Here is a 14,627-nt window from a genome sequence, read left to right on the forward strand (position 1 = left end):
TGTGTGTGTGTGTGTGTGTGTGTGTGTGTGTGTGTGTGTGTTCGTTAAGGTGCGATATGTGTGTATACGAGCTAAACAGCGCGAGTACTTGTGTTGAATTCCTCGGCGCCTGTTTAGTGTAGACCACATTGGGCACTGATTAAACTACATCTGAGGGACATTTATGTGGGGTGGGTTAGAGTGATTACCTTTAATATTTTTATATCATCTTTTGGATGCTTTTCAGACCTCACTGGTTGTAAAATCCAAGAAGTTTACCAACAGACGAGATGGAGTATTATGGGTGAATGTGAGGCAGGGTATTTGTTTCCTCGCACTTTTAATACGACTACCTAGTTATGTCGTTCAAACCAAAACATTGATGGCACCCTTTAATAAATTCAAGCCCACCGTATCAGCAGACAGCAAAGGGGATACTTAAACGGTCGGCCTCTTTAACATTACAATGACATCACTAAATTTTCCATTAACTTCAAAACAGAGCAGAGTTCCAAGTGAGTTTGGCATAGCACCGTGTGACATTAAACAAATTGTTTGATTGTAGGGAGTGTTCAGGAGCCGGTGGGAAGTCCAGGATTAATGAAAGGCTTGTTTGGAGAGAACAGCGTTTAGGAGAGCAGAGAGTCAAGCCAGGTTCATGATGGTCTGTGGCCTCTACTGCTGTAGTGTTAGTTAGCCTGCACTGAAACACAAGAAGCAAGTCACCATGTGTTTATTGATGCTACACGGCGGAATCAAGCACCCAATATGGTAGCTTTTTTTGCTCTTACGTTTTCTTTAGCTTTTTGTGCAAGCAATTTGCTACAACTAACATTAATACTACAATTATTTAAACTATTACTATTATTTTAATGAACCAATGCCCCTCAGAAACGATGCAACATCTCAAATATATAATGTAAAACATAACATGATACGAGGAAAGAAGATGGTGGAACACACACCAGCAGCAACCTGTCCCGAGCATCCCTACGACGCCGGAATCATCCATTTCCTATTATTCCTGCGTCTGAGGGGCGAGCGGGGCTTATCGGGCCGTTGGACCTCATCACTCCAGTTAAAACATGTTAATAGATTCCTTCCGCAGGCCAGGCAACTTTGATAGCACTCCTATTCCAATGATCCGATTGTTCCCTTTTCTGACAAGGACAAACGATTGCCATCCATCAAGATCCAGAAAGACAGATGCCCCGCGCTTCGACTGCCCCGATGCAATGTTGTTTGTAGAGCACTGCAAACGTCTGGCCTCAGATATTAAACGGCGTAAAGGGTGATGATGACTTTAAAATGGAATTCTATGAAATGATCCAAAACACCGTAAACAGCGTTGCATGCAATAGGAAATAGACATAATTATATATTTTAAAAACCTGACCCCTTTCCCGTCCCCCTAGAGTATCTAACCACATCCATCCATCACTCCAGGTGCACTGGTCCAAAGACAAACAGCCGTTGGGAATACCGTACTGCAGGATTCATTTGGGTACATTGCGCGGGCTTACATATGCGCACAAGATTTCTCATCTCTTTTTTTTTTTTTCATTAACACTCCCCCCCCCCCTATTGGCAAGCTTCAAATGGCTCAAACATAGCAGTTATCCCAGCGATCATTTTGCTCTGATTTGCATAAACCATGCGTTCCCCCAAGCGCCAGCGGAGCGAGCTGAGATTGAGGATTTGTCATGTTGAGGAGCGGGAATGCCTGAGCGCTACGGCTCTTTATCAATCGTTGGGCGCGGGGAGACGGTCCCTGCGGTTTACCTCCACGGACCCAAATTAAATCAAACGGGACCCAATACCATTCCTCCAAAGTGGTGCGTGCGCCATGATTAAGTCTGGCCAGGGCGCTGTTTACATGTGCATTAATGCGTGTCCCATCCCCATGTAATGAAGTGTACAGAGGGACCATCAACATGTATGTATGTTAATTCACCTCTCCTAATGTTTATCAGCCCTGCACCCTGGGTAGTGTTGGGGGTCACTCGGGTGACAAACACTTCAATCTTACAGCCCTTAAACGAGTTTTACTGACGGGATTTTATCAATCCTCTTAATTAATGACAGGTCCTAGCCATTTAATTTGTCCACCCTGAACAGCAAAATACATATTAAATGTTGTGATACATGAGGTCTGTATGGAATACGATCCATACAATTATTATGCAGATGCAAAGTACTACTCTTTAAGTGTCCAGACGGAATTAAAATAGGAGATGGAAGGAAGAAACGACCACATCTTTCAATCAAGCTACACTGAAGCGACAAAATGTCATTTTCCACCTCACTAACGAACAAGCTAACCAACTAACCCCACTATCTGGGAGAGCAGAATTCCAATGTTGGCTTCAGATTTCCCTCCCCGGGTTCATATAGTGAGTGAAATGACCATACTCTGGGAATATAAACAGCATTCTCGCACCAACTACCCTTCCCAATTAACTTCAGTTTCCCAAAAGATATCAGCAACCAGGCTATGATGTAAGCGCTTTCCTCCAACATCAATGCTTTAATCAGATCAAAGCGCACCTCTCGCGGGGAGCCAAAGCCTTCACACCTCATCTGCAGGGCATGCATGCAAAAGAACCCAAACAAACAAACATACATAAATAAAATGATGCACAATGCACCATAATTACCCACAGCTTAGCAGCGTGCCGCTGCCAATTAGCAGCAATTAAACGCAGCGTAAATTCATCCCACAAAGGACATTACAGACTAATTGAATTTGAATGTGAGCGAGGTGTAAGTCAAGAGCTGGAATGTGTCAGGAGGTAACCGTTCATTTCAAAACGGGCTCAATATTTGTGTTTTAGGATCATTCACGTTTGATCCGAGAACCCATTACTGAAACATCGTAGGCGTGGATGATGAAATGGCTATGCATCAACAATATAACTAAAATAGGGCCTCTGCTCCATCCCCCCTCCACCCAACGCTACGAAAGTGCTACCATCTGTATATTTGATAAAGAATCACATTTTTCCTGCTGTTTTGACACTGTGCATTTAGGGCCATACATCATGACTGCAGCTCCAGTAATGAGGGCAGCCAGTGGACCTGGGGGTGCATAATTCTATCATTACGGGCCTATTCTAATAATGCTCTGACCTCTAGCTCTCAACGCTGCTCTTGAAAGTCATGACAAATCTGAACGGCTTCCTCTATCTCTCAAAAATAAATAAATAGACTAAACAGTGAGTCAAGTTACCCTAGGCTGGCTTTAGCTTGTGCAATAACAAGCATTTCCAATGTTGCCTGTCAAGGGTGAGAGTCCACCTGATAAAAGCATGGATGTGATAACCACCAGTGTCCAAGCAGAAAGCAGCATTCCCATGTTACACATTTCACATTCAATACAAAAAAAATAAAACACCCAAAAGCCATCCCATCAGAACATTAAGCAGAATAAGTTACGAAATGTAAAAAAAGAACAGATTTTTTTTTAAATCAAGGTCCTGCCCCCACATATAAAGCTTTATCATTATGTTAATGGTTCTGCTAAATGATAAATAACAATGTCGTGCCCTGCTCTGATCCTCACTTGGCATGCCGGTCTGTTGTGAGACTCGTCTTAGAGTGATGCTGGACCAGAACAGTCTCATCTAGCGGGCCTGCACCCCAACTGCCGCACCCCTCTCTCTATCATACACCATGCCGATTTTACAGCACTTATGGCACGATAAGTGTGTGTGTGTGTGTGTGCGCGTGCACGCGTGAGCTTGTGCGTGTGTGTGTGTGTCCATTATTTCAAGTGCAGCACTTCCTCGCTGAGGTGATGGAGCTCATCAAACAAACACATATTCATCTATTATAGAGAAGATTTTAGTCAAACTTGAAGTAAATATACTAAGTAGCAAATGCACTCGGATGCATTCACACAGAATTTCCATCGTCATTTCATTGCACTCCTGAAACTGAAACCCAAGGCAGAAAGGAACTGTCATGCAAAGTAGGTCTCCTGCGGAACCCCCCCCCCCCTAAACAAAAGGTAGAGAGTTAAGCAGCAGCAGCCCCACTGTCCCCTGGCCCCTATATCAGGCACAGCAGTGTTTTATGTCCCTGCGTTTCTGCCTCCGCAGCAAAAGAAAGTGCTGGATTCTAAAGATAAAGGCGGATTTTGGCAAATGGGCTAAAGTCGCAAAAAGAGAAAAAAAAATGACTTGCTAGGGCTCATGGTGTGATTACAGTTGCTGGAAGCGTACCAATCTATCAAGAGGAAGAGTAGGGGTGTAGGAGAGGGGGTCTGCAGTAGGGGGTTAGTCAAAGGAGATAGCCCTTGACTAACTACTGGCCACGGACAATCGATACTCAGCAGATATTGCTTCCAGGGATGGAGGGTGGTGACGGAAGGGGGGGGGGGGAGCTCTAAAAACTTCCCAAATGGTTTTTCATTCAGATATTGATCAGCAGGCTTTTATGGTGACCTTGCCCTGTGAAGGCTGTATACTTTCCTAAGGGTACATGAGTCTCATAAATCTGTAGAGTGGCTCCAGAGTAGCTCAATACAGGGCTGCTGCGTGGTGGGGGAGCACCGAGGCAAGGGACGGTGATGGGTCTTCCTTTGGTGGGGTGGGTGGGATCCGCTCACACCTCACGATGAGGGATTTATTTACAGCACAGTGGACAACGGTCCCGCTCCATTTACTATGCATTTGTTTAGGAGATGCTTTAATCCAAAGCATGTCATTCTGGACGTCAAGGTTCAAACCCAGAACCCGCTGGGAGTCGAACACCCTGAACCCAGGTCTATCTGGCCCCTCAAAGGGATACATGCAGGAAATGCTTTTCTGCAGGGTTCTTTGCCCCCAACGTTTACGAAGACAGAACCATTATTGTAAGTCACAATATCACAATAAAGACGCAATACATGTCTGTGCCAAAAGGAGGTAAAAACGCAAATAAGCTACACACTTTTTTCTCAAGGAAACGGTTTACATTAGAAACCCAAAATGTATTATCTATCAATCAACGGGTTAATCCCTTAAACTCTGCTAATCCTTCCGTGTTTAGCTTTCTCTCCATGTTGCTGAAGTCGTGGAACACTTAGCATAACAGGCTAGCATATGGACACCATCAGTTGTTAATATGCCTCACCATGACACTTTGTTACCATTGCCCACAACCGGGGCCACTGCACTGTATACACAGCCATGGTAAATGTTAGCATTAGGGCCGTATTCTTATTCATATCTATAAGCTCGCTTTGCACGGTAGGACCTCGCACCGATGCGTCATTTCATAGAGCCGGCAGGAACGCATCATACGTCATGCTGAGCGCTGTCCTCTCCCGGGGGAGAGTTCGCCCAACATCCTCTTTTTTAGCTTTTTGTCTAAACTTTGTTTTTTGTCACAGATGTCACGGTGCACGATTAATGAGCCCAGGGGGTTGGGGGGGGGGGGGGAGGGGTGGAGTGGAGGGAAGACGGTGGTTTTGCTTTAAATCCGTTGAAGGACTTTCTGAGCAGGAGATCGCAGCATGATACGGAGGTCCGAAACATAATCAGCGTCTCGCGTTTCCCCAAGAACAAATGTTTATGCCCAGATGTTTACGGCTGCGTTGCAGCCGGACGGAAGGCCGCGGCTCAAACTCGGCCGGCTAATTGGTTCTGAAGTATGATCTGGACGGTAAGGTAACAAGAGGAACCGAGGAGGCAAGAAGCAGGAGTCGGGGGGTCAACAGCTGCTCTCTGCGCCCTGTCTTGTTCTTCATCCTCGTCTTTTTCAGGACACAGAGCCAATAAGCAGTTAGAAGCAAACCAAAAGCTCTTCCAAGGTGATAGGGCGCAGTTAAGGAAAGCACGTATTGATGCTTATTTTATCAACATTCAATAAAAGGACATGACATTGCGGTCCCAACGCCCTTCAGTACATTATTATTGAAATGTATTTGCCGAAGAGTACGGTAGATTCGAAGTTTTGCAAGGGTAAGGACATGAATGCTTCGCAGGGGTTAAAAGGGTAGATGTTCCCCACGAGAATACACCAAATATCCAGTACACAACTCAATGGAGAAACATAACCAATGTCAATTCACTCCAAATATACAACAGTGGGGGTCTGATGGGTCAGATAGCACTGGGACCACAGCGATAAACATCCTTACCAACCCACCCTTGAGACACACGATTGACCTTTTCAACAACAACACTGCAATCAGTCATCTTTCAACAGTGGGCCTCCAATGGAAAAGAATGGAGAAGATGTGTACTACATCCTCCTTCTTAGTTCAAGTTTGGACTCTCCTACTAAGGCTCTTCATCGTTCTTTCAAACTTTTGCATCGTTTTCCGACTCTCGCTGTCCTTCGTGTCCCTCTCATGTCAAACATTTGAAGCGGCCAGAGGTATTCTAAACAGTTATGTTCTTAAGCTCCATGGATACAATCTCCCTTGACACGCACACACACGCACGCACATGCACTGACACACGCGCACTCACACGCGTGCACTGCACTCACATACACACACACTGTCCCAGCCTGGTCATTCAGATCTGCTGAGACAGTCTGCGTGTGTACACATTACGAAGCCTGTGGACGGTTCCTTAGATGTGCACATAAAAGCAACCAAGAGACACTATCCAGGCCTCGCATTTGGAGACGCAGCATGTGAACTTGGAGATCCTAATGGAGAATTTGTTCCGAGAGCATGCAAAGCATACAAAATGTGTTTGGCAACTCCTCATAATATTAATAATATTTCATTTAGCTGATATTCTGTCAGCTAAATGAACACACAAGCTCAGACTAATACGTACATTAAGATTAAGACCACTGTAAGATTAATATGCTTAATTTAGTATATGTATTATCCAACCACCAATTATTTATTTATATACATATAAATATATTTTTATCAATCTATAGCTATCTATCTATCTATATATTATCTTTATCGCGCTCTATATAGTATTGCTGAGAAGGCATTTACAGTCACACATTCCCTTTTAACCTGATCAAATGTTCTAACGGATAAAGCAACATGGACAGAACTAAACATTATTTCGTAACAGGATGCTTGCTGTTAGCCATGGATGAGAAAAAAAAAACATTTCTGGCACCCCCACGAAATGACATAGTAAAAGATAAAATAGTAATGCTAATATCAATAGTTTGTCCATTACAGGTCAGCTAACTGTCCAGCCCAACAGTTACAAAGCTTTTCCTTTTCGATCTTGCGCGGCCGATCAATACAGGGGCATACTGTTTCAATTTTGCTGCCATTGATTTTTCCTTTTTCCCCCGCTCCTCTAACACCCCCGCAGCCGAGGCATTCATCTTTCTGAAGGAAGGAAGATTTGATTTACTGAAGAAAAATTGGGGCGCGCATCACAGAGATTCGTTGCCGGGCTGTGGCGTGACACGCCAAAAGATGGATGTCCCTCCGACTGGGAAGCCCCGCAGCCTGAGGGGGGTCTATTAGAGGACCGCTGAAGCAGCCCACTGTGGGGAGGAGGAGGAAGAGGAGGAGGAGGAGGAGGAGGAGGAGGAGGAGGAAGTCAGGGTGGAGGTGCGTACGTGTGCTGCAGGCGGACGGAGGAGCAATAGGGACTCATGGTGGAGGTGCGCGTGTGTACTGCAGGGGGATGGAGGAGGAAGAGGAAGAGGAGGAGGAGGAGGTGGGGGTTGGAGAAGAGGGTCACAGTGGAAAAGAGAGCAACTGGAATAAACAGGAAATGAAAAAGAGTGCTGATGTCAGCCTTTACGAGCGGGGAAAGTGGGACGTGCGAGAGCCGGAAATGCCAAGCGTCAAAACTATGGCCATAAAAACCAGCTCATCCACCAGTCCTATTCAGGAACTAGAACACTAGAACACTGACACTCGACGCTGACGCAATACCCTCAACATTTCAACACTGAATACCTTTCTTTCTGCCTTTCATACCCTTACATATTCTCTGCTGTTCACCAGATACACATCCGTTCCTCGCCTCCCCCCTCCGCCCCGCCCCCAAGTTCCAGCGCCCAGAGTGAGTTTCCATGGTACATTAGTCAGCCTATTAGAATGTAATGAAGGACGGGTCCACCAGGGAGAGAGGGAAGAGAGAGAGCCCGGTCCCCGGAGACGCTGCGGTGCTGCTCTCCATCATCCCCCCCCCCTCTCAGTGCTCTGGGTGTCTGGGTGTGTCATCCGCTCTGCATGGGCGCCACCCTCCTTGGGCATGGGTGTCATCGTGGGGCCTTGGTGTGTGATACACTGCCTGGCTGGCGCGTTGGGCATGGGTATGGTCTGTCTGGGAGTGCCTCTCTGCCCTGCGTGTCACCCCCTTTTCGTCCTGGATGTCACCCTCTCGGTGTCGGACACACAAAACGGATGATCCTTCGTCTACTGACCTAAAGGAACGCCCTGACGCATCTCAGCCGCAGTCCACAACCCAACCCCCCCGGCCGAGCTCACGTATTTAAATATAAGAAGTAAATGAAAAAGTAAATGAAAAAGAAGGCATATACAAGGAGAAATATTACAAATACATCTGTAACCTCATACTACTTAATACATCGGGAAATAAGCAAATTATAAATATAAAAACAAAGAAGATATATGGCTATGACAGAAACTATGCATCCAAGTCATTTCACTTCATATTTCCTTCTTCTTTCGTTTTATTATTCCGTCTTTTTTTGTTCCGAGTTCATTGACACTTTGTATTTGTTCCCCGGTTCCCCAGGCGAAGTGAGGACGGCAGGCACGGGGTACACCTGGCGTCCCTGAGGTACCGGGCGCGGACAGATATAAATATATATGGAGGAACAGGTAGTAACCCCTGACATGGGCTCATGGTCTGACTGACTGACTGACTGGCTGGCTGGCTGGAGGACCTGTCTGGCTGCGCGTGGACCTGTCTGCTACGTCCCTGGGCGTGTCGATATGACAGAGAAGGGTAGAGGAAGGAGAGATGCTCGTCTTTGTCTAGCGCCTCCACGCACTCTCTCCTGTGGCACGGCGCAGGAGGAATTCAAAAGAAAGTTTAGGTCAAAAAAGGAGAAAGAGACAAGGAGGGAGGAGACTGGTGTGTCTAGAGACAGAGCGAGCGAGAGAGAGAGAGAGACAGAGACAGAGACAGAGACAGAGCCAGAGAGAGCAAAAAACGGTGGGAAGGAGAAGAGAGAGAGAGAGAGGAGTGGAAAAGGAAAGGGAAAGCTGAAAGTGGTAAAACAGAGAAAATCACATAACACCTGGGTCCCCATGTGGCCCGGGCCGCAGTACGCTGGATATTAAGACACAAATTGCATTCAGGCGGGTCGCGGCGTGTCACAAGATATTAGATGCCTGCCGTGAGGAAACAACAATTCCCATCAGCTTGTGAGAAAATAATATTTTCATTTTCAGAGCCTATATTGAATGGAAACTTCGGGGAATACGCTTTTTTTGTGGAGCGCCAGTCGGCAGGCGGTGGAATCTTACACGCCCGCAACAAAAAGGTCGTAATCATGGCGGTGTAATATCTTGCCCGTTATTGGATTTTCTTTTCACAGCTCAATCTACGTGTGTGTACATGTATATGAGACGATGTTTCCTGCCACACTTGTCATTCAGTGAAAGGATTTGAGCGGCTACACATTCAAACCTGTGTCGTGTGAGAGTTTGAAGACGTGATTGCATGCATGTGTATGTGCGTGCCGTGCACACAAACCTACAATGTACTCGCCTCTACAAAATGTCTCCTCCAACGGTAACGCTAGCCGGCACAGGGTACATCGGCTACGCATCTGCACCCATAGTCAACCTTTTCATCACATTTATTTATTTTGCTCATTTCCCCACCCCCCTTCGTGATCTGCCCGGCGACCAGATGTTGCAGCCTTGCCCAACTGTGGTGTGGGTTGCGAAGCCGGCCCACCTGACCTTCGCCGTAATTGACTGAGGGTATTGATGTAATGGCACGGGACTGATTGTGATTTATTAAAAGAGCCCAGCGCTCCCAGGCCCCATGCCAGCACCGGCTCCCGGCTCTCCCATCGCCTGCCATTAGGGAAACCATCAATAGCACCGCCGCATACAGCGCCGGTAATGGGAGAGAGAGAGAGAGAGAGAGAGAGAGAGAGAGAGAGAGAGAGAGAGAGAGAGAGAGAGAGAGAGAGAGATGGCTAGAGCCCACTTAAGCGGGATCGGAGCAGCAACCAGCAAAGGTTGTATTTGTATATATTTATTAAGTTCTGTCTGTCTGTCTGTCTGTCTGTGAGTACACTTTAAGGTTATGCTGTACACACTGGCAGAATGAGATGTGATGATATAAAAAGGGGAGAGAGGACAGTGTTGTGGAAGGGCAAAAATACCAGCAGAGGAAGCAGCCCAGGAGGGAGAATAAGGGAGAGCGAGGGGGGAGGGAGGGGAGAGAGAAAGAGAGTGAGCGAGCAAGAGAGCGAGAGGCACAGAGTGTGTTTGAGAGTGGGAGTGAGAGTGAGAGTGAGAGAGAGAGGAGTGTGATTAGATTTAGAGTTTGTGATCCAGTTGCACAGCGAGCCCCATTGCAGGCTGGTCTCCAGAGAGCCCGGCCTAACAAGTAGGAGGCGAGCAGCCGCAGCCGCAGCAGCCAAGCAGCCCCCCATTACCCCCCTATACCTGCACACAAACAGCCATCGTTAGGGAATAGCTACAGGGCCTCTCGGATGAAACAAACAGGGCAGAGAGGCTAGGGTTACCTCCTGCTTTTCAAGCGGCCATGGAGCCGCTTAGAGCCGCTTTGTTCTCGCTCCAACGTCAACGGATCCAGCGGTTTAAATCTGATCCTGGCTGGAGCCTATTGAACGTGTCGTAGAAGGACCAGGGGCCTTACATGGTGACTGTGAGAGTTTTGTGGAACATAGGATCCAGAACTTGAATAAAGGCGGGAAATTCTCTGGACGACGGTCATTTTGGAGCGTTACAATAAAAAGACTTGATTCACTACATGACGAAGAACACAAACAGTGTTGTGTGTTCATTGTGAAAGCATGTAGAAAGTGCCACTCGGGATATGATGACTTAAAAAATGTTTTGGCTACAGCGTACTTTCACCAGGTCTAGAATTAACCTATAACAATGCATCATGTTTTGATGTTATATTCCTCCCTGCAAAGTATGTTTGGTGTGTGAGTGTGAGTGTGAGTGTGTGTGTGTGTGTGTGTGTGTGTGTGTGTGTGTGTGTGTGTGTGTGTGTGTGTGTGTGCGCATGTGTATCATGTCATCCAACTCCTTAGCCGTGCACAGACGCTAAACACCCACTATTGTTATAGCCATTACATTGCACACATGTGAGGGCCAGAACCCGTTTCACCCACCTGGCACAGGAGTTCCCCCAGGCCCCGTGCTTGTCGGTGAGGATGTGGACGATCTTCTGGACCAGCTGCGTGGAGGTGACGTGGTCGCGGTACTTGGCCGCCCGGATGAGGTGGTCGCACATCTTCTCCTCGTCGCGCTTCTCCGCCGCGTACTGAGCACAGTTGGACTGGGGGGGGGGTCGCAGGACGGAGGGGGGGGGGGGGGAAGGTACAATGTCAATACTGCTTATGAATACTCTAGTCTCTTACTATTTAGCTGCTTGAAGCCAAAGAGATTTGAACAGGATAGTATGAGGTATCTACAGGTGGACGGCAGACATCGGGTGGGATTGAACACAGAACATATTGGCTGGGGGTCAAACCCCCTGACTACAGACTGGACCGTCATGCCTCTGCATGTGCTTCAAATAAAACGTTGCATCACAACAACACTCGTGTAAATTGATTGAATGATGAGAGGACCAGGCGAATTGATGTGAACTTTTGATTACGGTCCCTTCACACACGGTAAAACACACACACATCCGACGCTAAGTAAAACAAACCTTTTAAAATGGGGGGGGGGGCAGGAATCGAGGTGGGGTGATTTGGCGTCATGGTGATTAATAACAGCACACAGAGATATATAGGAATGGCCTGCGGCGGTTCAGATCCCGCTGAGAGCCCCGTGCTCAGGGACGGGACATTTCTCACTGTCGGAGTCTGTTATCAGGCAGAGGGCCTTTGAACTCGGGGAAAATGGTTTTCATTTCAAATGAACATTATCTAAATGTTTGGGTTGATTTGTATTTCTTAATGCTGCACACAACCGAATACTGAATTTGTTGATCATTTTAAAAAGCATTTGCATCTAATGACGTTCTTTGATTATTGCTTTGTTCAATTCATGGCAACATCTGCAATGGACTGTGTGTGGCCGCTAAAACTAACAGCTGTATTATCCTTCAACCCACTTGATTCTACGCTACCTCGGTCGGTGTACTAATGCCCTTATCGAATTACCCCGCAGCCAAACCCTACCGCGCGACCCTACAGACTACAGTACAGCATTTGAGACCGGGACATGGGCGGCCGTCTAAACGCAACCTGCCACTCCCGAGTTACCAGTGAAGCTGGTAAAGTGTTTTATAATGGCTCCTCCTTTCCAATTTGAACTACAACTTTTCATATCTGACAGAAAATCCATGGGTATAAATCACATTAGCAGGGCTTTTCTTCAGGCTATTGGGCCCTAATTATCAATCTATGTCTCTTTGTGTTGTGCTGGAGCGGGGGGGGGCCTTGACCTTACCCCAGGATGACCCGGGAAACACAGGAAATAAAGGCAGCGCACGGCTCTGATGGTACACTGGAGTTAAGGTGTGTGTGTGTGTGTGTGCGTGTGCGTGTGCGTGTGCGTGTGCGTGTGCGTGCGTGTCTGAATGTGTGTGTAATAAGTAGATGTAAAGAGCTGTAGCGAAGGTTAGTGTATACTACATATATGTATAATTTATTTATCAATTTGAACATTTATGTATAGCATTTTCTACAGAATACCATAATCTCCAAAAGTTGGCGAATATGTTGACCCAAAATATATGAAATGCTAAAAAGGAGTGATGGATCATCCAAAATATTCATGTCCGTCCACTGCTCGCTGAACCGTGACCAGGGTGCACCACAATCAGCAACTGTGGCTTCCCACTCGTGACCATAAGCAAACACTTCATCACCTGCAAACCGCCCCACCCCTAAAAAAAACCTTAAGACTTTCTCTCAAGCCTGGCCAAAGCCGGCCAAGTTCTGAAACAAAAAAAGGTTCACAGACTCACTCCCTGAAATAACAACCAAGGGTAAAAGAGGCAGGACACGCACGCAGAAGGCCATTAATGACCAGAGGTATGTTTGCGTAGCGCTGGAAAAGACGAGTCACGGGGAGTCCTGCGGGCCCTTGAGTCACTAAATACGTTGGGGTGGGGGTCACTTTAGTAGGTTGTACGCTCAAACCGTTTTCATTTTACTGCTCAACCTTTGACTTTACTCTTTCTTCGACACCATTTTGCCAGTCACTATAATTTAGCTCCTGCGACACAGAGGGTATATATATATGTATTTATATATATACGTATATAATGAAGACAATGAGGAAAAAACAAAAATTAGAAAGTTAAAACTGAATATATAACAGATCTTTTCACATTTAACTTCCATCCGCTTTTAAAAAATCCAACCTCCTTTTCCGAGTGACCTTGAAGAAGTCAAGGAAGCCCAGGCCTGCACGTCGACATAAAAAAAAACATTATAAATGGCCATATTTTGAAACAAGGTCTACCATTTACTAGCAAAAAAAGTGGGGGGAGCAGTTGATTATGTGGTCAGAGGGCTGGGGGGGGGGGGGGGGGGGGGGGGGGGGCGGCGGAGGGGAAGGGGGGAGGGGGAGAGAGAGAGAGAGGGAGGTGTGCTATGCTTTAGCTTCCTAACCAGGGCACAGCTTGCTGGCAGCGAGACCTTTATGACTTGCGACACTGTAATCATGGCCAGCACCTTCCGTTACAAGGACTAGCTGACGGGGTCGGCCCTACGATGGGGGGGGGGAGGCCGCAATGCTTTCTGGCGGCGGAGGAGACAGCTCCGAGCGGCCGGCATGATAATGGCTGGCGTTAATCGAGTCAATTACGCAGAGTCGTGTCGCTCGCAATCTGCCCAGGCTTCGGATTAACAACTGTGGGTGTGTAGTGGCGTTTGCAGAGAGAGGGAGAGGGGAAAAGAAGAATCGGTTGGGGGTTGAAACTTCAGACAAAAGAAAACAATTTTGGATGGCGTAATCCCATAATGACACTGGCTTACATCTGTGGATAAAAGATTTCAGTGTATGAATATGAATTTTGAAGAATGTTTATTTGATCACGTCATGAACCACATTTTATAACAGCAGTGGTGGGCTTGGCCACCATCGTATTGTTACTATTGGGTTGCTATGGCTATGACGCTATCTAGTGCAGCATCGGGGCAGGCCAAGTGAAAGGGAGCACGGGACGGCCGTGCGTTTCACAGGTCTACTCATGGCACTGTCCTTATTTTAACGCTGAGAGAGAGAGGATGCACCGGTTCCCTGGTCCTCCCCCTCTAGAGGAGCGGGGTTGGGAGGGTTAACCAGGGTAATGGGCTTGAGAGTGGAGGCTCATTATGACATATCAACCCTGTGTTTATCCATTAGAGTGACAGAGTCGGGTCTAGCCCTGATGGCAATGCCGATGGCGATGGCGGCGTTACTGCAAGCCTTCAAAAGCCCTCTTTGTTGCTCCGGACTCGGTTGCGGCAGGCGGGAAGGACAACAGCACCGAGGTTATTAAAAAGACCTGATTTGCAATCTCGTGACACCGGTGGCA

The 14,627-nt window shown here is 47.0% G+C and overlaps 1 protein-coding gene across 5 annotated transcripts in view; it reads right to left on the reverse strand.

Annotated features, from left to right (window-relative positions):
- The window catches only part of lrba (LPS responsive beige-like anchor protein), a 186,004-nt gene that overhangs the window by 84,397 nt on the left and 86,980 nt on the right, over window positions 1–14,627 (reverse strand). For all 5 annotated transcript variants that reach the window (XM_056586364.1, XM_056586362.1, XM_056586366.1 and 2 more), the window contains exon 36: window positions 11,260–11,426. In XM_056586364.1, the coding sequence (XP_056442339.1) occupies window positions 11,260–11,426 (167 nt within the window). The remainder of the gene's footprint in view (window positions 1–11,259; window positions 11,427–14,627) is intronic.

This window comes from Gadus chalcogrammus, chromosome 3, assembly GCF_026213295.1.
Source record: "Gadus chalcogrammus isolate NIFS_2021 chromosome 3, NIFS_Gcha_1.0, whole genome shotgun sequence".
Lineage (NCBI taxonomy): Eukaryota > Metazoa > Chordata > Actinopteri > Gadiformes > Gadidae > Gadus > Gadus chalcogrammus.